This window comes from Papio anubis, chromosome 3 (genome assembly GCF_008728515.1).
Source record: "Papio anubis isolate 15944 chromosome 3, Panubis1.0, whole genome shotgun sequence".
Taxonomy (NCBI): Eukaryota; Metazoa; Chordata; class Mammalia; order Primates; family Cercopithecidae; genus Papio; species Papio anubis.
The window spans coordinates 75,745,878-75,766,748 of NC_044978.1; the positions used below are offsets into that span (position 1 = coordinate 75,745,878).

The 20,871-nt window shown below is 37.9% G+C and overlaps 1 protein-coding gene across 50 annotated transcripts in view; it reads right to left on the reverse strand.

The window, feature by feature from the left end:
- The window catches only part of ANK2 (ankyrin 2), a 584,559-nt gene that overhangs the window by 21,891 nt on the left and 541,797 nt on the right, over positions 1 to 20,871 (reverse strand). For 47 of the 50 annotated variants that reach the window (XM_031664041.1, XM_031664034.1, XM_009207442.3 and 44 more), the window contains 6 exons: positions 19,746 to 19,974; positions 18,512 to 18,637; positions 15,655 to 15,777; positions 13,335 to 13,367; positions 11,348 to 11,369; positions 822 to 896 (listed from right to left, as the gene is read on the reverse strand). In XM_031664041.1, coding sequence (XP_031519901.1) covers positions 822 to 896; positions 11,348 to 11,369; positions 13,335 to 13,367; positions 15,655 to 15,777; positions 18,512 to 18,637; positions 19,746 to 19,974 — 608 coding nt within the window. Of the gene's footprint in view, positions 1 to 821; positions 897 to 2,427; positions 8,626 to 11,347; positions 11,370 to 13,334; positions 13,368 to 15,654; positions 15,778 to 18,511; positions 18,638 to 19,745; positions 19,975 to 20,871 lie in introns of all 50 variants that reach the window. The other 3 variants (XM_009207433.3, XM_009207430.4, XM_009207443.4) reach the window with 1 other exon arrangement.

Here is a 20,871-nt window from a genome sequence, read left to right on the forward strand (position 1 = left end):
CAGTCATGTACTCTAAATTATCAGTTATCTTTATGAGTATTATGGGCTCCTATTCATCAACAAATCTAAGAAATGGAAAGGAGAAGAATATTATTTTACAATGTTTGTCTCTTTGAAGTAGTCACAAGTGATATTAAAAAAAAAAAAAAAAAAAAAAAAAAAAGACTAAAACAAAAAAGCCAGACTGACAATGTTGTTTTACTAGGTTAAGTCACAGGTAGATGAAAATGTATAGTTTTTAAAACCTACAAATCATAATGTGTAAATAAAGTATATTGATTTTAGAATTAACTTTTCCTTAATAAACTATTAACATAAAAATTCTACACATAAACACTCTCATCTCTCAAAAATATTAGTGAAATATCTCATTCATGTGTGTTTTAACACTTACTCAAAGCAAATTTTAGTGCTGTTTCCTATGAAGATTTTTGACATAAGGTATATAAAAGAAGAAGCCCTGGTTAAATCTCACATTAAATATGGTAAAAATTACATCTAAAAATTATTTTGAAACATAATAATCTCCCCCAAATTTAGATATTCACAACTGCCGAAGGAGGTTCCTGAAGGTGGGTCTATTCTCTAAATCTTCTAATGGAAAGTTATATTATTCTAAATCTCAGAAATGATAAAAGGCCTGCCCTGGGCTGTATATACCATTAGCTGATGCAGAGCCCAGGTTTTCTAGTACTTAGTTCATTCTTCTTTTCATATATTCTTTCTCAAGAAAGCGAGGGGTACCTTTTATGCTGCGAATGACACTTGACTGATGCATCTATGTCAGGTTTTGTTGAAAACCTGGGTCACATTCTTTTTACCTGTCCAGCTGAAGCCAAGGTGATCAGCAATATAAGCCAGCCTTTCCTCGATCCGTTCCTGCTCATCCTGTGGATCTGGAGAAGGTCAAAAACAGAATGGCCAAAGGTTGTCTATGACAGGAGAGGAACCACAGTACTGATTCATTCAAAGAAAGGAAGTCACTTCTCCAAATATTTGAAAGCACAAACTAGATACTACATTTCAGATCATATTGCATGTCTGATTTCCGGGGTGGAATGGGGAATAGATCTAATATGAATCATGAAAACCATCTGCTTCCATATCTCTTTAATCAAGACTAGTTACTAGACATAATTATATAAGTTGCTGATTTCTACTAATCTTATGACTTTTCTTTTAAATTATTGGAGAGAATGCTGCCCACCAAGAAGACCACCATCTTGTTCATGAAACACCAGAGAAATCATAAATGGGATGCAGAAGTGGAGCAATTGGCTAGGACCTCCTATTATTGCTTGTGGAGGGATAGATCATTTCCAGGTCATTTCTGAAAGGAAACACAGCAGGGATTCACAAGAGATGTTGATCATGAGTTGATCAGGCCATCCTGATTAGTGTGGCCAGAAACAGCATTTGGTTCTGGTGACCTTGGAGAAACAGGGATAGAAGCATATGCATTTATATGTGTATATTGTATCTGTATGCATATATGTCTTTGGGGCAAAGTTTCTGCCTTCTTGCTATTAAGCTTATATACTACTCACTCCTATAAACTATAATTTTCCCATTCATGTTTAACTCCCACTGATTGATGGGCAGCATTTTAGACCATGGTATAGGAAATTTTGTATAACCTCAATTTAAGAATGGCAGTCTTCATTGTAGAGATATTGGAAGAACACAGGCTACTTTTCAAAGCCATCTATGGTTTCCTTTTTCATAAGTCAAAGAGCCATCATCCCCTCACAGTCAACTTAAACTGTGCAAAGTTTGAGTTTTTGTTGTCTGCTGCATCTAATTAGAGTACATTCTCCATTCATCTACCACATAAATGAAAAGCATATTTTTACCTTAGGTTTGTTTGCTTAAAGTATTTACCAATGGTATCTGAAATCCAACCTTTCTGAATCAAAAACAGATCCACAACAATTAGAATTTCATGTTATGTGAAATCTTCTCAAGCAAATGGCTTCCTAATGATTACAAAATTGTAAGTACAAATTATTTTAAAGTATGCAAAGGTAAGAAGAAAAGCAATGAGTCTTCATACTATGAAACAAAATACAATATATTCATGTGCAAAAGTGCTTAATTTGAGTCTAAGCTCGAGACTTCAGAACAACAAAACTCAAAGCTCGCATGGCCTTATTACGTGCAGAGGCTAAAGAAAGGCAAGATCACTGTTGCCTGGTTATTATGTTTATGTTTTCCATAAGCATTCTCATTACTCAATCTTGAGATTGTTTTCTTAGACAAGAGTATACAAAGAAAGCACAAAACACAAAGGGCTTACACAAACACATTAGCCACTACAGAAAGCTTAAAGAAAATGAGACACAAATCATCAAATAAAACAACATACAAAAAAACTATATCAATTTTATGACATGCGTAGCACAGGGAATCCCAGTGGCTGGCAAATACCTTCAGCATGGTCATGGCCATTTTCATCAGGGATGCGTTCAATCAGAGTCTCAATAGACTCATCCCAAATGGGCCTTGTGTCAAAGATGTCCTCAGGAACTGAGTGCTCGGTCTCAACAGGTGGCAGATTTTCAATTACTGATACTTCCAGGGCACTACTACTTTCATCATCTGAAACTAGTTCCTGCTCCCTCTCTGACTGCGTCAGCCTATCCACTAACTTGGAAGCCTCATCACTAATCTCCTCAAAGAATTCTATGGAATTTCTGTAAAGGTCAAAGAAATGCTCTTTACTTTCTTTTGTGGGGCTCGTGCCACCCCTGCAGGAAGATGTGGTGCTTCTGCTCTTAACTGGCAATCGGGATGTAAGTATCTTTGGTCTTGTGGCCCCTTCTTCTGATTCTAACTCAAGTTCCTCTGCCCTCTCTCTGCTCTCTGTTTCTGTCTCAGTGTAACTTCTGGTTTTTACTGGGCATTTGGTCTTTGAGTCCAAAGAACTAGCATCAGATTCAGATTTGCTTCTATTATCTGGTGCGATGTTTGTCATGTCCTGTCCCTGAGGACCCACTGTCTCCTGGACAGGGGTGTCTAGATCTGAGAGCTGCTGTTCAACTCTTTGGAGGGGTACTTTGACAGGGAGTTTGGACTTTGGTTTTGCTTCATCCTCATTATTTTCCTCATCTACACTGGATAGCAAATCTTCAGAAAGGGAACTCTCATACTCTGCAGATGGAGGTGCTGGGGTGGAAGTGGGCATAGTCCTTACAGGAATTTTGGATTTGCTTTCAGTAGAAGGCACATTCTCCATGGGTGCAGTAGGAATTTCAATTACTGATTTCTGTTCTTCTGGGGAAGAATCGGGAGAATCACCACCCCTATCTGAATAAACAGACCTGGTGACTGTGGAAAAATCTAACTGGACTTGTGCAACTGGTTCAGAAGAGTCGGGGCAGGATATCTGCTTTACACCAGACAGAGGAGGCATATCACCCGTTTGCATGGTGGGGAGGTCCTTGGTCCCTACACTAACAGCCTCTTTTGTCGGTGTTTCAGGGGAGGCTGAAATCCCCATTTGGGGGTTAAGTTGAGCATCCGAAGCAGGTATTTCCTCTACTTCCTCACTCAGGTCATCTGGAAGTAAGTCTGCCTCATCATCCACTGTTTCTTTTGATTCTGGAAGTGCTAGTGATTCAGTTGATGTCTCCAGCGGTAGGGGCTCAGCCCCAGTAGCCCCTTCTTTCACATCTTCAGAGAGAGTCTCTTCCCTGGATTCTTGACCAATTTGGAAAAAGTGAAAACTTTCATCTGCATACGACCTTTTGGTCATATCAATGGCACCACTTCGGGTCATTTCAAACAATTTTCCTTCCTGAAACAGAAATGGGTTTTGCTCACTTGTTGGGGTCCCCTCTTCAGTTGGGGTCCTAGCAGGAGTGGTGTCAGGGGTGGTACCCTGTGATTGTCTGTCTACCATCAAACCAAATATCTTTTGTTCTTCCTCTTTCACACGAGCCTCAAAAGCTTCATCATCTTCCCGAATTTCACTCCAAGAATCAGAATCCACATCAGTTTTTGTGATGATGACTTTGCTTATTTGTTCACCAACAACTGCTGTTGCAGCTGACATAGTAGGCTCGAAAGATGAAGAGGCATTGTCTGATTGCATTTCCCACAAGGTACTTTCTTGTTGGGATTCCACTTTTATGTCCTGGCCCTCAAAATTAGATTCTTTGCTTAAAACAGTTCCACTAGAGGAGCTTGCCACCACAACGTCTTCAACAGGGGATGTGATGGTAACAGAATACACTTCAGAAGAGTTAAAACTTGTGGTGTGATTTGCATCTGTTTGGGTTTTGCTTTCTTCACTAGAGAAAAAAGATTGGGAAGGGACATTTTCATAAGGGCTAGTTATTTGGCGATCATAGATTTCATCCGTCTCAGCTAGGTCGGACACAGGAACATCCATGGAAAATCTCTCTGTTTGAGTAGTAATGGATGAGTCTTGAGTGGGGCAGTCCTTTGGTAAGTTCTCAAATGTTTCATCAGTTTTTGTGATTTCTGTTTTTTGAATAGAAGATATGGTGGATATGTCTTCATCTAATTCTTTTCCTTCAGATACCAAACAATGAGGCAAAGAGGACGAAGGTGAAAAGCCTTCACTGGGGCAATCTACTCGTGGAGATTCTGCTCTAGAAACATCAAGCTCTTCTCCTTCTGTGTCTTTTTCATGACTGCCTTGGAGAGCTAATGATTCTTTATAGATGACTGGCTGTTCATCAATATCATCATCAGTTGGACTCTGCAGACCTGAAGAGACAGGAGCAGCTGAGCTGCTAGGACTCATGGCCTCACACCCACGGCCACCACAGATTTCTGGCTGATCAGTGTCTCTGTTTAGCTTATCAAAAGAATTATCTGCAGCTTCAGTGGAAACAGCGTGACTGTCTTCAGCTAAATGGGATTCAGAATCTTTTTCTCCTTCTGATTTACCTGGTTCTTCCTGAATCTCTTCATTCATCTTGAAAGTATATTGTTTGGAAACAATAGGCTGGAATTGTACTTCTTCTGGACTGGAATTGGAGTCCATGCTTGATGGAAGTGGTGAAGGAGGTTGCACTCGAATCACTGGTTCTGGTAAGAGGCCTGAGTCAGCACCTTTTTTTAGCTGTGTCAACTCAGGTTCACTTTCTGAGGAGGAAGACACCTTCCTGCTCTCTGAAGTTACTAACCCAGGGACACCACTTTCATCCTCCCCACTGCCTGTACATTTCGGTTCATCCACGTCTACTGAACAGTCTGCATCTGGGTCAGAGGATGAAGAGGATTCTTCTTGTTTGGGTTCTTTTTTGTAGTCCCTTTTCTGCTTTGCTTCTTGTTCAAGTTCATCGAACATTTTGATTTTGGTTACCATTTTAAACATCTCCTCTTCAGGTGTGAACCTCTTTTTCTCCCCGTTTTCTGAATCATCCTCCTCTGCACATTCATGAATCACAGCTGGTTTTGGTGTACTTACATCTGAGGTTTTGGGTGTAACCTCATAGCTGACTTCTTCAGAGCTGGGGGTGTCGGGAGAAAGGGGACTCTTCCCTGAGCTCTCCATGAGCGATGTCTGCTCAAGACTGTCATCCTCAGCACTGCCGTCAGGGTCTCGGAGTAGCCGGGACCGCACAGAGGCTACTTCCATCAAGAGTTCTGTTTTGGCAACAGCTGCAGGAAGAGGAAAGTGACTTGGAAAAATTCCAGCCTTCATCTTTGGTTCAACAGGGCTGCTTTCCAGAGAGTCACGGCAAGGGGATTCTTTCAGAGGACTTGGCTCCAGAGAATCAGGGGTTTTGTGTGAAGAGTTATCTTCTAGCACAGGGCTGGCTTCCAGAGAGTCTTTGTGGCTCACTGCTAATGAGTCATCAGCCACAGCACTGAGGACTTCGCTATCTCGGCTAGGGAGTGCAAGTTCTAACCCTTGGGGACTTCTAATGACTCCCTGAGGCTTTGATTCAGTTCCCGTATCTGTCTTTACAGAAGCCTCAGGCAGCGGCGAAGCCTTTGTCTCATCTGAGGTGGCTGTGGATTCCTGAGCCTCACTATCAGCTTGTGTCTTGTGGGCTGAACTACCAAAGGTAGGTTGACCTTCATCACAGGCTGCCTCCTCAGTCAGTCCTGTGGGTGTCTCTTTAGCTAATGCTACACTACAGCTGCCTGTGCAATCATCTTTTCTTTTAGTGCTTGTGTCTTTGGGAGAGCCTAGAGTGGCCTCTTTCTGAAAACCCTCAGTAGAGGTCTCCGAGCCCTCAGTGACTATGGCACCTCGCTCTTCAGAGCCACCAGTAATGTCTTTGGTTGTGGGATGCTCTTTTTCTGAATGAATTTCTGTGGTGGTTTCTATCTTGGTGCTTTCCTTTGTTTCCCCAATTTGCTCCTCACTTTTCTTTGGTGAGAAAGAAAGGCTTTCTGGGCTTGTCTCAGGGGTCTCTGCTAGGCCCTCATGCTTATAGCTTTCTTCCGAACTAATCTGAGGGGTCCCCTCCATCAGACTGCCGCACGGAGAGCCGGTTACCCCCTCATTCTTTAGGCTTTCAGAACTGCCATCTAAAGCACCGCTTTGTAAAGACAGAGCTGGAAGGAACTCATCTTTCATGTAGTCGAGTGGAAATGTCGTATTGAAAGGACTAGTGAGTACTTGGTCTAAATGAAGCTGTGCCTTTTCTGTCTCCTCACTCAGGCGAAATTGTTGGTATTTGTCATTGTCTTCCAACTCTTGCTTAATGACCTCAGAGAAGTCAGTGGAGGTTTTCCTATCTGGGCTGATCTGGAGATCCATGTCTCCCTGCTCATCAGCCATCTTTTCTTTGGGGACTTCGCTCTCTCTGTGGCTTTCTCCTTCAGGTGCTGACTGAACAGGTTCAGGTATTTTGCGACTCAGAATTTTCTCCTTTTCTCCAGCTGCATCTTCTTTCTTAACTCCTATAGAGGAAGCACGAACTCCTCTTTTGGATTCCGTCGTGCCCGTTACCGGGAGTCTCTGGCCTCGTTTGATTGTCTGATTCTCTGTTTTCTGAGTTTCTCTCTGGGTTAGTATCGGCCCCTTTTCTTTTTCTATCCGAACTTTACCTTTCTCTTGTGGCTGCTTTTGTTTTGCTGATTTGTGCTCAAAGAGTCCAGTTTTATGTTTAGAAGGGTCCTGACCTGACTGGAAAGCCTTCATCAGCTCCCGAACAGACATGGTTTCTTCGATCCTCTCTGTTTTTGAAGTGGGGGATACAGGTGGTTGCTTTTCTGTTTTGCCAGAAGGTGACATAGGCAGGTGCTTTTCGGTTTTCCCAGCTGTTGATACAGGTTGGTGCTTGTCCGTTCTTCCGGACGGTGAAACAGGCAAGCGTTTTTCTGTTCTCCCAGGCGATACTGGCGGGTGTTTTTCTGTTCTCCCGGAGGGCGATACGGGTGGACGTTTGTCTGTTTTGCCTGAAGGTGAAACGGGTGGGTGTCTTTCTGTTTTTGTAGATGACACAGGGGAGTGCCTTTCAGTTTTTGTCGAGGGTGATACAGGTGAGTGTTTCTCAGTTTTACTCGAAGATGACATAGGTGAATGTCTTTCCGTTTTTGCAGAGGGAGACACAGGTGAGTGTTTCTCAGTTTTACTTGATGGTGATACTGGAGGGTGCCTTTCAGTTTTGGCAGAAGAGGAAAGAGCAGAGTGTCTTTCTGTTTTAGAGGAGGGAGACCCTGGCGCATGTCTCTCTGTCTTCAGAGAGGGTGATGCCGCTGGATGTGTCCTGTGAGTGGTCTTTTTTGGCACGTCCTCCTTGCCTTTGACTCTGATGGGCAACTTGCTTCGACCTTTCTGTTCATCTTCCACTCGCTTCTGAAGGGCCTTTACTTTGTCCTTTATGGAACCAATGGGAGTTTCTTCTATCAAAGGAGATGTGGCCTTGACAGTGGGAAGAGGTTCAGGGGCTAAACCTGGGTCTTCATCTAATGACTCTTCTGAACTACCTTTTTTAAGTTCAGCTTTCTCTGCACTAGCTTGTAAACCTTCCTCTTTTTGTTTCTGCTTTTCTTTTAATTTCCTTCTTACTGGCTTCTTTATTCCCAAGCTTGGTTTTTGCTGTTTCTGTGTACTCTGTGTCTCATCTGGGGGTATGTCTTTCCCTTCCTTTTCAGAGCTCTTGCCAACAGCCAGAGCCTCACGTTTCTTCCCTGCCTTGTCCTGAACTGTCTGTAGCTGCTCTGAGTCTTTCTCTACTTTTCCTTTTATCTCTTTATCTATTCTAACTTCTACACATGGATATTCAGTGATTTCTAAAGGTGCTTTTTGCCTAGCCTCTTCTATTTCCTCATCACTGACAATAACCCATTCCTCTTCCACTAATCCTCTCTCAGACCGAGAGCTCTGCACACTGCCTTCATCTCTTGTGCAGGTTCCACTTCTCAGGATTTCATTCACTTTCTCTAAGTCCTCTTTAACTCTTTCAACGATTTCAAAAGGCTCTCCTGGCTCTTCCTCAGCAGCCTTCACCAGCTCCTTCACTTTAATAGAACCTGCCTTATCAGACACATCTGTGGTCAAGATGGCGGTCATTTTGATCAAATCTTGTTTCATCTCAGAAACTTCAGAGAGCAAGTCCGGACTTGCTAGGACAGGAACTTCATTAACGAGGTGACTTTTCAGGACAGATGTTTCTGTAGATTCTGTCTCATCATCTTTGATGTGAATGAAAAACATTGAAAGTAAAATGGAAATCAAAAAATATATTGGCAAATGTAATCAGGACTGAAACGACACAGCGTCTTTTCCTGTGGTGGTGGTGGGAGGGGCAACAAAATGGGCTGGGAATGGTAGATCCACAAGGCCTCAGGGTACAAGAGCAAAGCAAGGCTAACGGAAAAAAAACAACTGAAAAGGAAAAATGAGCAGGAAATAACTTGCTTAATTTTTCTCACTTGTAGCACATCCACACATACAACAAAGCTAAAACAAGACATACGCACACAAAAAAAACACTACGTATCAAAACAAAGAACGCAGTGAAATTACACAGAGGTATCTCAAGATTGTTCAGACGTTACAGATCAATGTTGAAAAAAAAAAACATGGAGAAAAAATAAGAAAAAAAGCATTAGAAATTGCAGAAAGTTGATTTCCTCTAGGAGAAAGCCAGTAGTAGCAAGCTCAGAAAAACATCTAATGATGTATATACATTTTTAATCATATAAAAATCTGAAATTCAGTATGTTTAGTTCTACCAATATACAAAGACTATATAAAATATATCTGAATCAGCTGCAAACCGGCATTTCATCTAAGGGAAATTCACACCTAACAATGAAACAAACAGTCTGGTGCTAAGAGGCATGGTCCTTTCCTTGGAGCAACCTCCTTGTTGAGACACAGAATGGAAAGACCAAGGAGGGAAATAAAGGAAAGGAAAGAAAAACAACAGAAACAACAATTGTGATTAAACTTATAAGTGAGTCCAAAGTTAAAATGTGATGCATGGCAACCCAAGTCAGAGACAGTCACACAGGACACACACACAGTTTATGTAAGCCAAGTTATTTCCATGCAAAGCAAAGGTGGAGTAAAACTGCTGGGAGAGGCGGCCTTGCTGAAACGCATGGGCAGGAGGATGGCAGGAATTTAGAACAGATATGTAAAATGTTACTGTGGCAAAGTGTACTTATTTCTCTACGAGTCCATGCATAAGCTGCTGAAGGTGGTATATTGGAGGCTTAGGTTGTGGGGGCTTATACCCATTAAAGGTAAGGAAGAAAACTCAGTAAACTCTTCTAAAATGTGCTCATAAAAAGACTTCAGGTAAGAGTCCCTTCCACAGAGCCCTTCTTTAGAGATTAGTTTATACATAGATGAAAATAATCTAATGATTATCTTTAAAACAAAAGCAAACATGAGTCTGTATTTAAAACTTTTGAAACACTCAAAACACCTAGAAATCCTTCAGGAAAATCCATAGCATTATAGCAACATGGTAACATTTTTTATCTTTCTTTTCTTTCTTTCTTTTCTTTTTTTTTTTAACAATTGAGCCATATGGATGAATTAATTTTTAATTCTTACTAGTTTGTATCGGGGAGCAAAGTAAGAGGCCATTTAAATAAATGGAGTAGTTCTGAAGAAGAAAGTGAGAGAATAAAGTAAAATCACTTAAAAAAAGGAATCAATGAAGGCAATGTGACATGTCATATAAACAAAAGTGCCTTCTCTTGGGAGAATCTGTGTTTGTTAAGGAGATACAGTATGTGAATATGTGAATATTCCAGATCTGAATAATGCTTTAACATGAAGGTAAGCCTCATTCAAAGCAACTTCAAAAACCTGGTAGTAAATTACATTGTCCTAGGACTTTTTAAAAAAAGCCCTCAGATCATTGTATAGGACCAAATGAGCATATTGAACATGGTTCTAAGTTTTCTCATTTTAGGACTATACGCTGAAATACAGCAAATCAAAATAAACTCTGAAATAAAATTTACTGATATTCAATAAACTTTAAAAATCATATTTTTAAAAAGCATTTGGGGCACGAAAGCAGAAATCTGTAAAATTCAACTGGAGCTTCCACATAAGAAGCCAGAGAGTCACTAGAAACAGTCCAACAAACTAAGATGTTAATTGGCTATTACAAACCTGAAATGAGTTCTACGACAGCTCTTTTAAGGTCTGTAAAAAACAGTTCTCCCTACTAGATCAGGTTTGGGATTTGCATCATTATTTAAAATTAGCCCTATAATAATATGCTGTTGTGATTAGTAACTTTATCCAGGGGGTTTTAATTTTTGCATTCTTGGCCCTTCATTTTTGTTTATTTTTGTTTTGTTTTGTTTTCAGAAAGTTTTCACAGAAGTCTGTTAGACCTCAGCTCTAAAGACGTTGGTTACACTTCACCACAGTAAAAAGTGCAAGAGTGGGATGGGGGAAGGGGCAGGCATTGGATGGGGTTAGCTTCAGCTAAGAACTATTAGACAGTATCACTTTTGCAGGTGTATCCTACAAAAATAATGAGCTCTCTACAGAAGTCACTATTGCATTACATAAAAAGTGATACTGTCATGTCAGTGCTTAAAAAATAATGAGATGACAATGTTATGCTAACAAATGGACAAAACGGTAGGGTGGGTTTCTAAACAAGCATAACAGCAATACCAGGGTTAACAAGGATGTCAAAAGAAAGTGAATGCTTAGATGAATAATCATTGCATTTTACTGCTAATTAGCTCGCAAATCAGGTATATTTGTAATTTAACTGGCCAAGCTGCTTTTATAAATATATTAATGATTAATAAGGATAATATAAAAATTTAATTACTATAGTGGTTAGTAATAGCAACTAGCTTGCATTTTAATTCATGCTTCTTTTTATGGTAGCCAGCTTTCAGACAAACTCAATTTTCTTTAAATTCTTACTTTTTTCTGATGTCATATCGATCTGAAAGAAAACATACATAAATTGAATGGTTACAAATACTGCCTTGGCTGATAGCCCCTGGTGTGCACAAAAAGCTCCTATCCGTAATTATACATGTTGGGTGACACCATAGCTATAGGAAGGTCAGAGTAATTTGCTACAGTTTTTCCTGACAGTCTCCATGATTCTTATCCTGACTTTGGAAAAAAACTTCTGTTTTCTAGACACTACAGGTAGAAAGTCCTTTCTAGCATGTTAATCCTGGGAAGATATGACCCAGGCTGGTTTTGATGTCGGGATACATATTTATTAGGGAATAAGTCAGAAAAAGGGTTGAAGTCAGTATTAAATAATAAGTTTCCATTTAGTGGAGAAAAAGGAAAGGATGAGAAACAGCAATGCTAGGGTGATATGTTCTACAGAAGTAGTTTCATTATCATTAATAATAAGTCAGCATTCCAGATACTGAAAAGAATATGAACTGGATCTATTGCCCTGAATAGTTCCAGAAAGTATTCAGTAGGAAAATCATCTAACAGAAAAAAGTGATTTGTGAACAGGGCAAAATTGGCTTCCCTATCATTTTTAGCAGCTGTGGTGGTAGGGTCACTGAGTACAGGAAGGAAACGGAGTATGTGAAGCAAAGAGTGACTGTGCAGTTGAGGGAAAGAATGACTTCAGTCTTAAGTCGGTTGTGTATATGGCTATGTACGGCAGGACAGTGAGTCTATAATCACCCTTCTCACCCTGCTCCATTGCCAAGGTATCAGAAAAAAGTGAATCCAGGAGCATCTTCTGAACTGATAAGGTCTTACATTTTAAGCTGGTGGGTATAAGTGTATTTATTATATTTTTTATATTTTTTATTTTGAATGCATTGGAATAACATTTAAAAAAAAGAAAACTAGTATATTTGAAAACATTTACATAAAACTAATAACATATGCATCTGTCTATCTTAGAAACAAATACATTATTTTAAGTTTTCCAATTATGTTTTTCACTTCTATTATAATATTTGGGCATTTGCAGATCTTTATAATGGAGACAAACACATTTGCTTTAAATATTGAAGCAGGTTTAATTCATATAGCTATTTATTCAGGGTAACCTCTCTAAGACTTGCTTTCTTCATCTATAATGTAATATTTAATAACAAACACCTCATAGGTGGTTGTGAGAGATCAATATTGATGAGGCATGTGCAACACTTAGTAAAGATCCCACTTTATAAGAAATTCTTATTATTAGCATAGTTCTGCATTATAATATTATAGCCTAAGGAATCAACTATATGCCTCTTAAAGTTTTTTGGTCTCAGTGTTTATCAAACTCTTTGGTCTTAGGGCCCCTTTACACTCCCCAAAATTACTGAGGAGCCTGAAAAACTTCTGATGGTGAGTGATATGTATAAACAGATACCTGTATTACAAATGAAGGCTAAGAAAATGCTAGAACCTAAGAGTATGCAAGCATACATTCCACTAATTGCCAGAATGGCAATGTCATCACATGTAGTATAGACTCTGGAAGACTCCTCTATAGTTTGTGAGGATATAGAAGTTTAAAAGGCAAATAATGTCTTAGTACATTAAAAATGTAGTAAATTTTACTAAATGTAGTAAATTAAAAATTAATTAATTAAAAATTAAGACATTAATAATGTCTTAGTATAAAAAGAGTTTCAACCACTAGATGTCTTCCGACTAAGAACTCTTGAGATAATGGTTTAGCTCTCAGTAGTTGGTGGAGAAAGATAGTATTGCATAGAGACATGGCAACAGTCTATAGGGAAACTTTACTATTCCCTTAAGTTGCTCCACAAGATGAGAAAACAGAGGCTTAGAGAGGTTAAGTGAAATTGTGCCCCTTTAATTACTAAGAAGAACCGCCTACCCCTTCTAAGAACACAGGTTAACTATGTGCTCTTATTAGTGGTTACAGCAATGACACAGCCGTTAACAAGTGACACTGTCATAAAATTACCTCTTCCTCCTGTTCTTGATCTGACTCTGATTCCTTTCCGCCCCAAGATGCCATGCAAGGTGGAAAAAAGAGAGAAGGAAGAGTAGAGAGTATTTAGAAGAAAAGGAAAGAGTAAATAAATACCCTTTCAACAAGCATCAACAGGCAAGCATACAGTCAGCATACTCTTTTTTTCTTACTAACAGTTTATAGAAGACAGGCAGAAAAGAGGATTGGCTTAAATACAAAGTTTATAGAGTCAAGAGACAAAAGAACCAATATTATAAATTTACTAATTTCAGATACTAGGTCACCACAGCAGTCTCAAAGTTTGACCTTAAATGAAGTGGATGGCATTTGTCTTTAGAAATAGTGATGATAATATCCCAATCATTACAGATATTGGTTGAAAATATTAAAAGCTACAAATAAGCATGTATATTTTTATATATGGTGAAAAATTTTCAATACACAGGCAATATTTAGAAGCGTTATTCTAACAAAGAGCTACTAAATTCTTTCTTTTCTTTCTTTCTTTCTTTCTTTTTTTTTTTTTTAATAGAGACAGGGTCTTGCTATGTTGCTCAGGTTGGTCTTGAACTCCTAGACTTAAGCGATCCTCCTGCCTTGGTGTACCAAAGTGCTGGGATTACAGGTGTGGGCCATGGTGCCCAGCCAAGAGCTATTAAATACTAAGGTATATTTTCAATATACAATCTCTGGCATTTTTTTTTCTTTTTGAGTTACAAATTAGAAAATTGTACTGGACTATCACAGCATTAATAGCTGTGTCTGCTATGTCTTGACTTCGAAATAAAATGTAATAATAAAGTTAATGCTTTCTCTTAGAGCACACTGAAAGCTCACTGAAATCAGCCAAAGCTCAGTCAGCTTTCTGTAACACTCAGGTGGCTTGCCCGCAGCAGTACATATTTCTTTGTGGCTCTTATTGGCATACTGCCTCCGCTGACTCACTACTAATCAGCAATACAAACCCCAAAACACATTCTGCACCATCAATATGCAATGAAATTATGCTCATTTGGGTTGACATACCCATTTCTATATTTTAATTCTTGGAATAAAATGTATATTTACATATATAAATAATATTTTATTTTATTCATTTAATAAAAAGTTACAATGTCAAACCTAATGCTACGAGCTTTTCTCTACATGGTTGATCTCTATTTACAAAGAATAATTCATTAAGCAAATATAAAATTTGACAATTGTGGTGGGGAAAAAGAAATATGGGACATTTTTTGTTTTCTGATGTCAAGATTTAGGATTTTAAATATATCCCTACTTCCCCTCCAGGTCTCAGCAGCCGCCACTCATCACCCTGCCCAACCTGTTATATAGACACTGACAACTTCTGCATCCACCTATAGACTGCCATGTGGGAGCTTCCTATTCAAAAGAAATATTGGTTAAAAAAAGTTTAAAAGAAGGAAACATAAATTATCCACAACATTTAATTGATTTAGTTGTCTTCTTTGATTTCATCAGAGTATTCAAGGAATTACGTGATGGGGAGAGGTTTGAAAAGAAAATAATTCCTGTAGGTAGACTTGGGGTCAGAATTAATGTATTTTTTCTTTTTAACAATGTTTTAAATCTACTCCTCATAACATGGCGATATGTTTTTTACTAATCAACTATTTCTACTATTTTTTATTCTAACTAACAATTTACACAAGTTATGTTGCCTAATCTGCCCTTGAACTCCTAGGCTCAAGTGATCTTCTCACCTCAGCCTCCAGAGTAGCTGGGACTACAGGTGTGCACCAACACACCAGTTTATATACTCCTAAAATATGATAAGTTAGAAGATTAATAATTACTTAGAAAAAATAAAATATCACGGGGCAGCTCTGAATTTAATAATATGTAAGCCACCTGTGAATTGGTAGTAAACAGGCTGATGAACTCTAATATTTTCATAGGGCCAAATGTGCTAGTATGGTTTCAGGAAAGCACATGAAAACAATAATGAAGAAAAGTCAATTAGTTTTAAAAATTTCTTCAAAAAGTTAAATCTAAAGTCACATTTTCTTACTTCCATGCCCGTTGTGTATTAATAGAATTTTTGCATCAAAGTGCATTTAATGTGAAATCAGGTGGCACTATGATTTTTCTTAAGTGGAAATTGTAAATTTGACAGAGAATCAAACGTGATTATTACATGTGCTTTCATTCAGTCTTTGTTTGTATTCATTTTCTTGGTCAGTGCAAAAGTAATTGCTGTTTTTGCCATTACTTTTGCACTGACCTAATACAAGATTTAAAAATCAATTCCTACACTACCTGAATTGCACTATAGCAGATTTTACAATACCTTTGTATAAATCGGCAAAGTGATGTTTAAGTTGCAAATAGCTTGATGCACCAGGCCTCTTGTGGATTTTGGCTCCTTCATAAATGATAGTCGTCCGCAGGGTTCCTGAGTCGTATCGCGTACCTTGAACAAGACAGACATACATGCTTCACCCATATTTGACGTGCAGTATTTACTTTAACTAGATGATGCTTGAAAAGGGAAAGTAAAATTCATTTGTCAATGCTAGGTAAGAACTCAAAGGATTTCCTTTCTCTTTTCCTATTACCATTTGGAAAGCCTTTTTAAAAATCATTCAGCTTTCTTTTTTAGTCTTATTTAAGTACAGTAGACAAAAATTGCATATATTTAAGGTGTACAATGTGATGATTTGATATATGTGTACATTGTGAAATGATTAGCGTATCAAACTAATTAACATATCAACCACCTCAACCCCCTTTGTTTGGTGACACTTGAGATCTCTCTTAGCAAATTTCAAGTATGTAATACATTACATACAATTAACTATAGTTCAATGCTGTACATTAGGTCTTCAAAACTTAGCTCTTAAAATAATTGTGGTAAAATATACATAACATACAATTTGCCATTTTTACTATTTTGAGGCAGAAAATTCAGTGGCATTAAGCACATTCACAAAGTTGTATAAGCACTACCTCTATCCAGAACGTTTTTCATCCTATGCAGAAACTGTCCCCATTGAACAACAGCTCCCCATTGCCCTCTTGCCCAGCCCCTAATAACCTCTATTCTACTTTCTGTCTCTATACGTTTGCCTATTCTAGGAACGTGTAGAAATGGAGCCATATAGTATTTGTGTCTGCCTTATTTTACTCAGCATAATGTTTTCCAAGTTCATTCATATTGTATCATGTGTCAGAATTTCATTCCTTTTTTAAAAAACTGTAATAAATATATGTAACATAAAACTTATCATTTTAATCATTTTTAGGTGTCTAGTTTGGTGGCATTAAGTACATTCACATTATTGTATAATCATCACTACCTTCCATCTTTGGAACTTGTTAATCTTCCTAACTGAAATTCTAGTATCTATTAAACAATAATTCCCCATTCTCCCCTTCTCCTGTCTCTAGCAACTACTCTTCTACTTTCTATCTTTATTTCATTTCAAGGAGAGGTCAAAAAAATAAATTAAAAAAAATACTTTCTCTCTTTATGAATTTGACTACCCTAGGTATCTCATATAAGTGAAATCATACAATATGTGTCCTTTTGTGTCTAGCTTATTTCATTTACCATATTGTAGCACAAATTAGAATTTCCTTCCTTTTAAAGGCTGAATAGTATTCCACTACATGTGTATACCACATTTTGTTTGTGGACGTTTGGACTTCTGGGTTGTTTCCATTCTGGCTACCATGGCTAACGCTGCTAAGAACATTGGTGTGCAAGTAATTGAGTCTCTACTTTAAATTCTTGTCAGTGTACACTGAGAAGTGAATTGCTGAATCATATACTAATTTTATATTTAACTTTTTGAGGAAAAACTGTAGTGTTTTCCAAAGTGGCTGCACTATTTTGCATTTCCACCAGCAATGTATTAGGGCCCCAAGTTGTCTACATCCTTCCTAACATTTGTTTATTTTCTGTTTGTTTGTTTTAATAATAGCCATCCTAATGGGTATGGAGTGGTATCTCTTCATAGTTTTGATTTGCATTTCCCTACACTGTTGAACATCTCTTCATGTGCTTATTGACCATCTGTGTATCTTCTTTGGATAAATGTCTACTGAAGCACTTTGCTCATTTTTTATTGGGTTGTTTGGAGAATGATTCTGCACACCAATGATATCAAACATTAGCTTAATTATATAGCTGTCTATGTTAAATGGATCCATTACCCCGAGCAGTTACTGCTTAATGTGGTGATCTGTAAGAATCTATCATCAGTCAGGCAAAACAATTGAACCAGAAATGGCACAACGAGAGAGACTCAGTAGAGATCTTTGGAAAACTCAATAAGAGGTTTGCAAACACATGTTTGGAAAGAAAATAAGGGGTTAAAATAAAAAGAGTCATTGCTGATGAACAATTGGAAATGAGTAGGTGAAGTAGGACTAGAAAAAAAAAAAAGACAGAAGCCAGCCTATACCTGATAGGATTGAGCGTTAGGACCGCTAGATTAGCGAAATAAATTCTGAGAAACAAGAAAAATGAGCTTGGAAAATAAAGCAGAGTAGAATTATTACCTCCTTTTTATTTCCTGAATCTCTTATTCATTCATTTGTGATCCCTTATAGATTGGAATCTAAAATGAAACCTGCATATATCACCTCAAATCCCTAACTTGGATTAGGGATTTGTTGTCTCTGTTTAGAGATGCACACACATGTCTCCATGCTGTTTACTGAATGAATTTATGAAAATATATCAAGTCTATAGCTCTATCGGAGATAATTTCTTATTAGCTTAAGTGAGACCTGGGTCTTTTGAGAGATTTTATTATAAAAAGTTGCCACTTAGAACTCTTTTGATCTCCACACTTGTGAAGTTCACATATATTTTTAAATCTAAGCATAAATATTTAAAAGTTTTAATAGATAAATAGACTTTCCTTCAAATTTGGAAAATACTGATCACTGTGCCTAATTAATGAGTTGGCTATTATTTGTCCTGTTCTCATCCTTAAATATAGTCTATAAAAATTCAGGTTGACTTTGAACCTCAAAAATAAAAATGATTGGTTTCCCAGGGCAGTAAAACATTACAAATATGGTTAAAAAGAAAACTCTGAAGATGACTGAAAAGCAAAAATTTTCTGTTACTAAAGAAGTCAAATTCTTCCTTGATCTTGAAAAAAAGACATCATGAAATTCCATATATGTATTACCTTGACAAATAGAGGAAGTCTATTTTCTTTGAAGGCAAAAAAACTGAATATATGATGCTGGCCACTTTTAGTTAATGGCACCAAGTTGCCGAAACAATCAACATAGATGGGTTTTCCTTCTAACACCTGAGTGAAAACAGAGAAATAACAATAAAGTAGCTGCAATTACAACTTGTTGTTTACACAAAGAAGTGGTAGTACTACTTGGAACTTCAAATTCTTATAACACACATACAACAATCTTTAAATTGACAACTGACATTCTATCTGTGGCACAGCATGTCCAGTGCTTTTTCTTCTTATTAGTAATGGGAATCATTAATGCATGGTAGCATATAATGTTCTCATTGTAAAAACTGTATCCCATTATTCCACAAACCCAAAATACATTTAAATCCTAAATTTAACTTAGGCTTGGGTAATTTTTTTTTTTTTTTTTTTTTTTTTTTGAGATGGAGTCTCACTCTGTTGCCCAGGCTGAAGTGCAGTGGTGTGATCCTGGCTCACTGCAACCTCTGCCTCCCGGGTTCAAGCAATTCTCTTGCCTCAGCCTCCTGAGTAGCTGGGATTACAGGCGTCTACCACCATGCTTGGCTAATTTTGTATTTTTGGTAGAGATGGGGTCTTGCCATGTTGGCTAGGTTGGTCTCAGACTGGTGACCTCAGGTGATCCACCCACCTCGGCCTCCCGAAGTGCTGGGATTACAGGCGTGAACCACCACGCCTGGCCTGCTTGGGTAACTTTTGGCATTGTAATGAGTCAGGTTACTGGTCTTCAACACCCAAAGACCTACACTGATGGAAAATTCTGAAATAAGAAAAAGTAATGTAGAAAAGCACTAGACATCCTGCTTCAACATTTATGCAAAAGGATATACTTCCCAGACTGTTTTAGTTACTATTAAAAAATAAGGACAACAAGGAAAGCTAAAAACATCTAAAGTACTACAGTCACTTACATACTTTGAGTTTATCAATAACTCATAATTTTTCTTCAAATAATCTTTAAAGGAATCATCTTTTACCTTCTCACATCCACCAATCAGTCTCACTGAATAGGTCCAAAATGACTAAAAATGGCAGATTTTGGATATTGACCTTCTAACTGATCAAGATGTGCACTGGTCTTTCACTTTTTAATTATTCTATTTATTAAATTATATTTGAAATGTAATCTATTAATACAGGTATAATAGCATGGCATAAATTATTATTATTATTTTTGGTACAGTACCTCCACATCCCTGCTTCTAGCCACCTCAGCAAAATTTTCTTGTTGTTCAAGGGTCTTATCTACTTTATCATCAGTCATGCAGAAACATCTCAACCTGGCTTCAATTGGGTCATGTGACTTGGCAAACACTACAAATTTGGCCATATAAGGTACGCAGATAATTTCTCTATATACTTGTGATGCAAAAGTGACGGATTCCTGGATCTGTCGACAATCTATCAGCCAGAACCTAATAAAATAAATAAAGTCAGTTATCTAAAGTTCAAAGTATACCATGTGAAAAATCAGTTCCTGCAATATGATCAAAGTAGTCAACAAATGCTTCTTGGAAATAAGGAAGTGAGAGAGGGAGATAATGAAAGAAAGTCAAAGGAAAGCAAAAGCAAGACAGGAAAAAAAGGAAAGGTAGGAGGATAGATGGGGAGGCAGAAGGGAGTGAAGAGAAGACAGAAAGAGATCAGGTTTTTAAGATCAACTATTAAATATTGTATTTCTAATTTTCTTTTTTGGAAACTCTTCTGAATATTCAATTTTCTGAACTATATATTTAGTGTTTTAGAATCCTTTAGTGGAGTAAGCTCAATAGCAGACAGAAGACAAAGATCTCACTGCACGGTTTTCTATTTTCCTTGATTCCCCCTCCCTAGCTGTCATTTCATTTCCTGAAACTCTTTTCAACAAAATCTATCCAGCTTTTCCTCCCCTCATTATTCTTTTCCAAGGAACTCTCTAATCACCAAAGTGGAATCAACCCAACCATTTTTTAAAAACTGCTCCAGAACTCCTAAGTATTGCTGAATATAATTCATAGAACAAATTATTGGCTCTAATTAATGACTTGATGATTTCCAGCCTCAACTAAGTCTGTGACATTGACTGGCAATTTTTTGCTCACTATAGTAATGTTACTAAATCTTATGACACTCTTTAAGCTTCACCCCTCACCACAGGCCGTAAGAGAGCTAACTTCACAAAGAAAGTCAAGGTCATTAGATGGAAATATTTTCATTTTGTTATTTTATACTTCCAAAGGGTTTTTTTTTTTAGACGTTGTCGCACTCTGTCACCAGGCTGGAGTGCAGTGGCGCTATCTCGGCTCACTGCAACCTCCGCCTCCCGAGTTCAA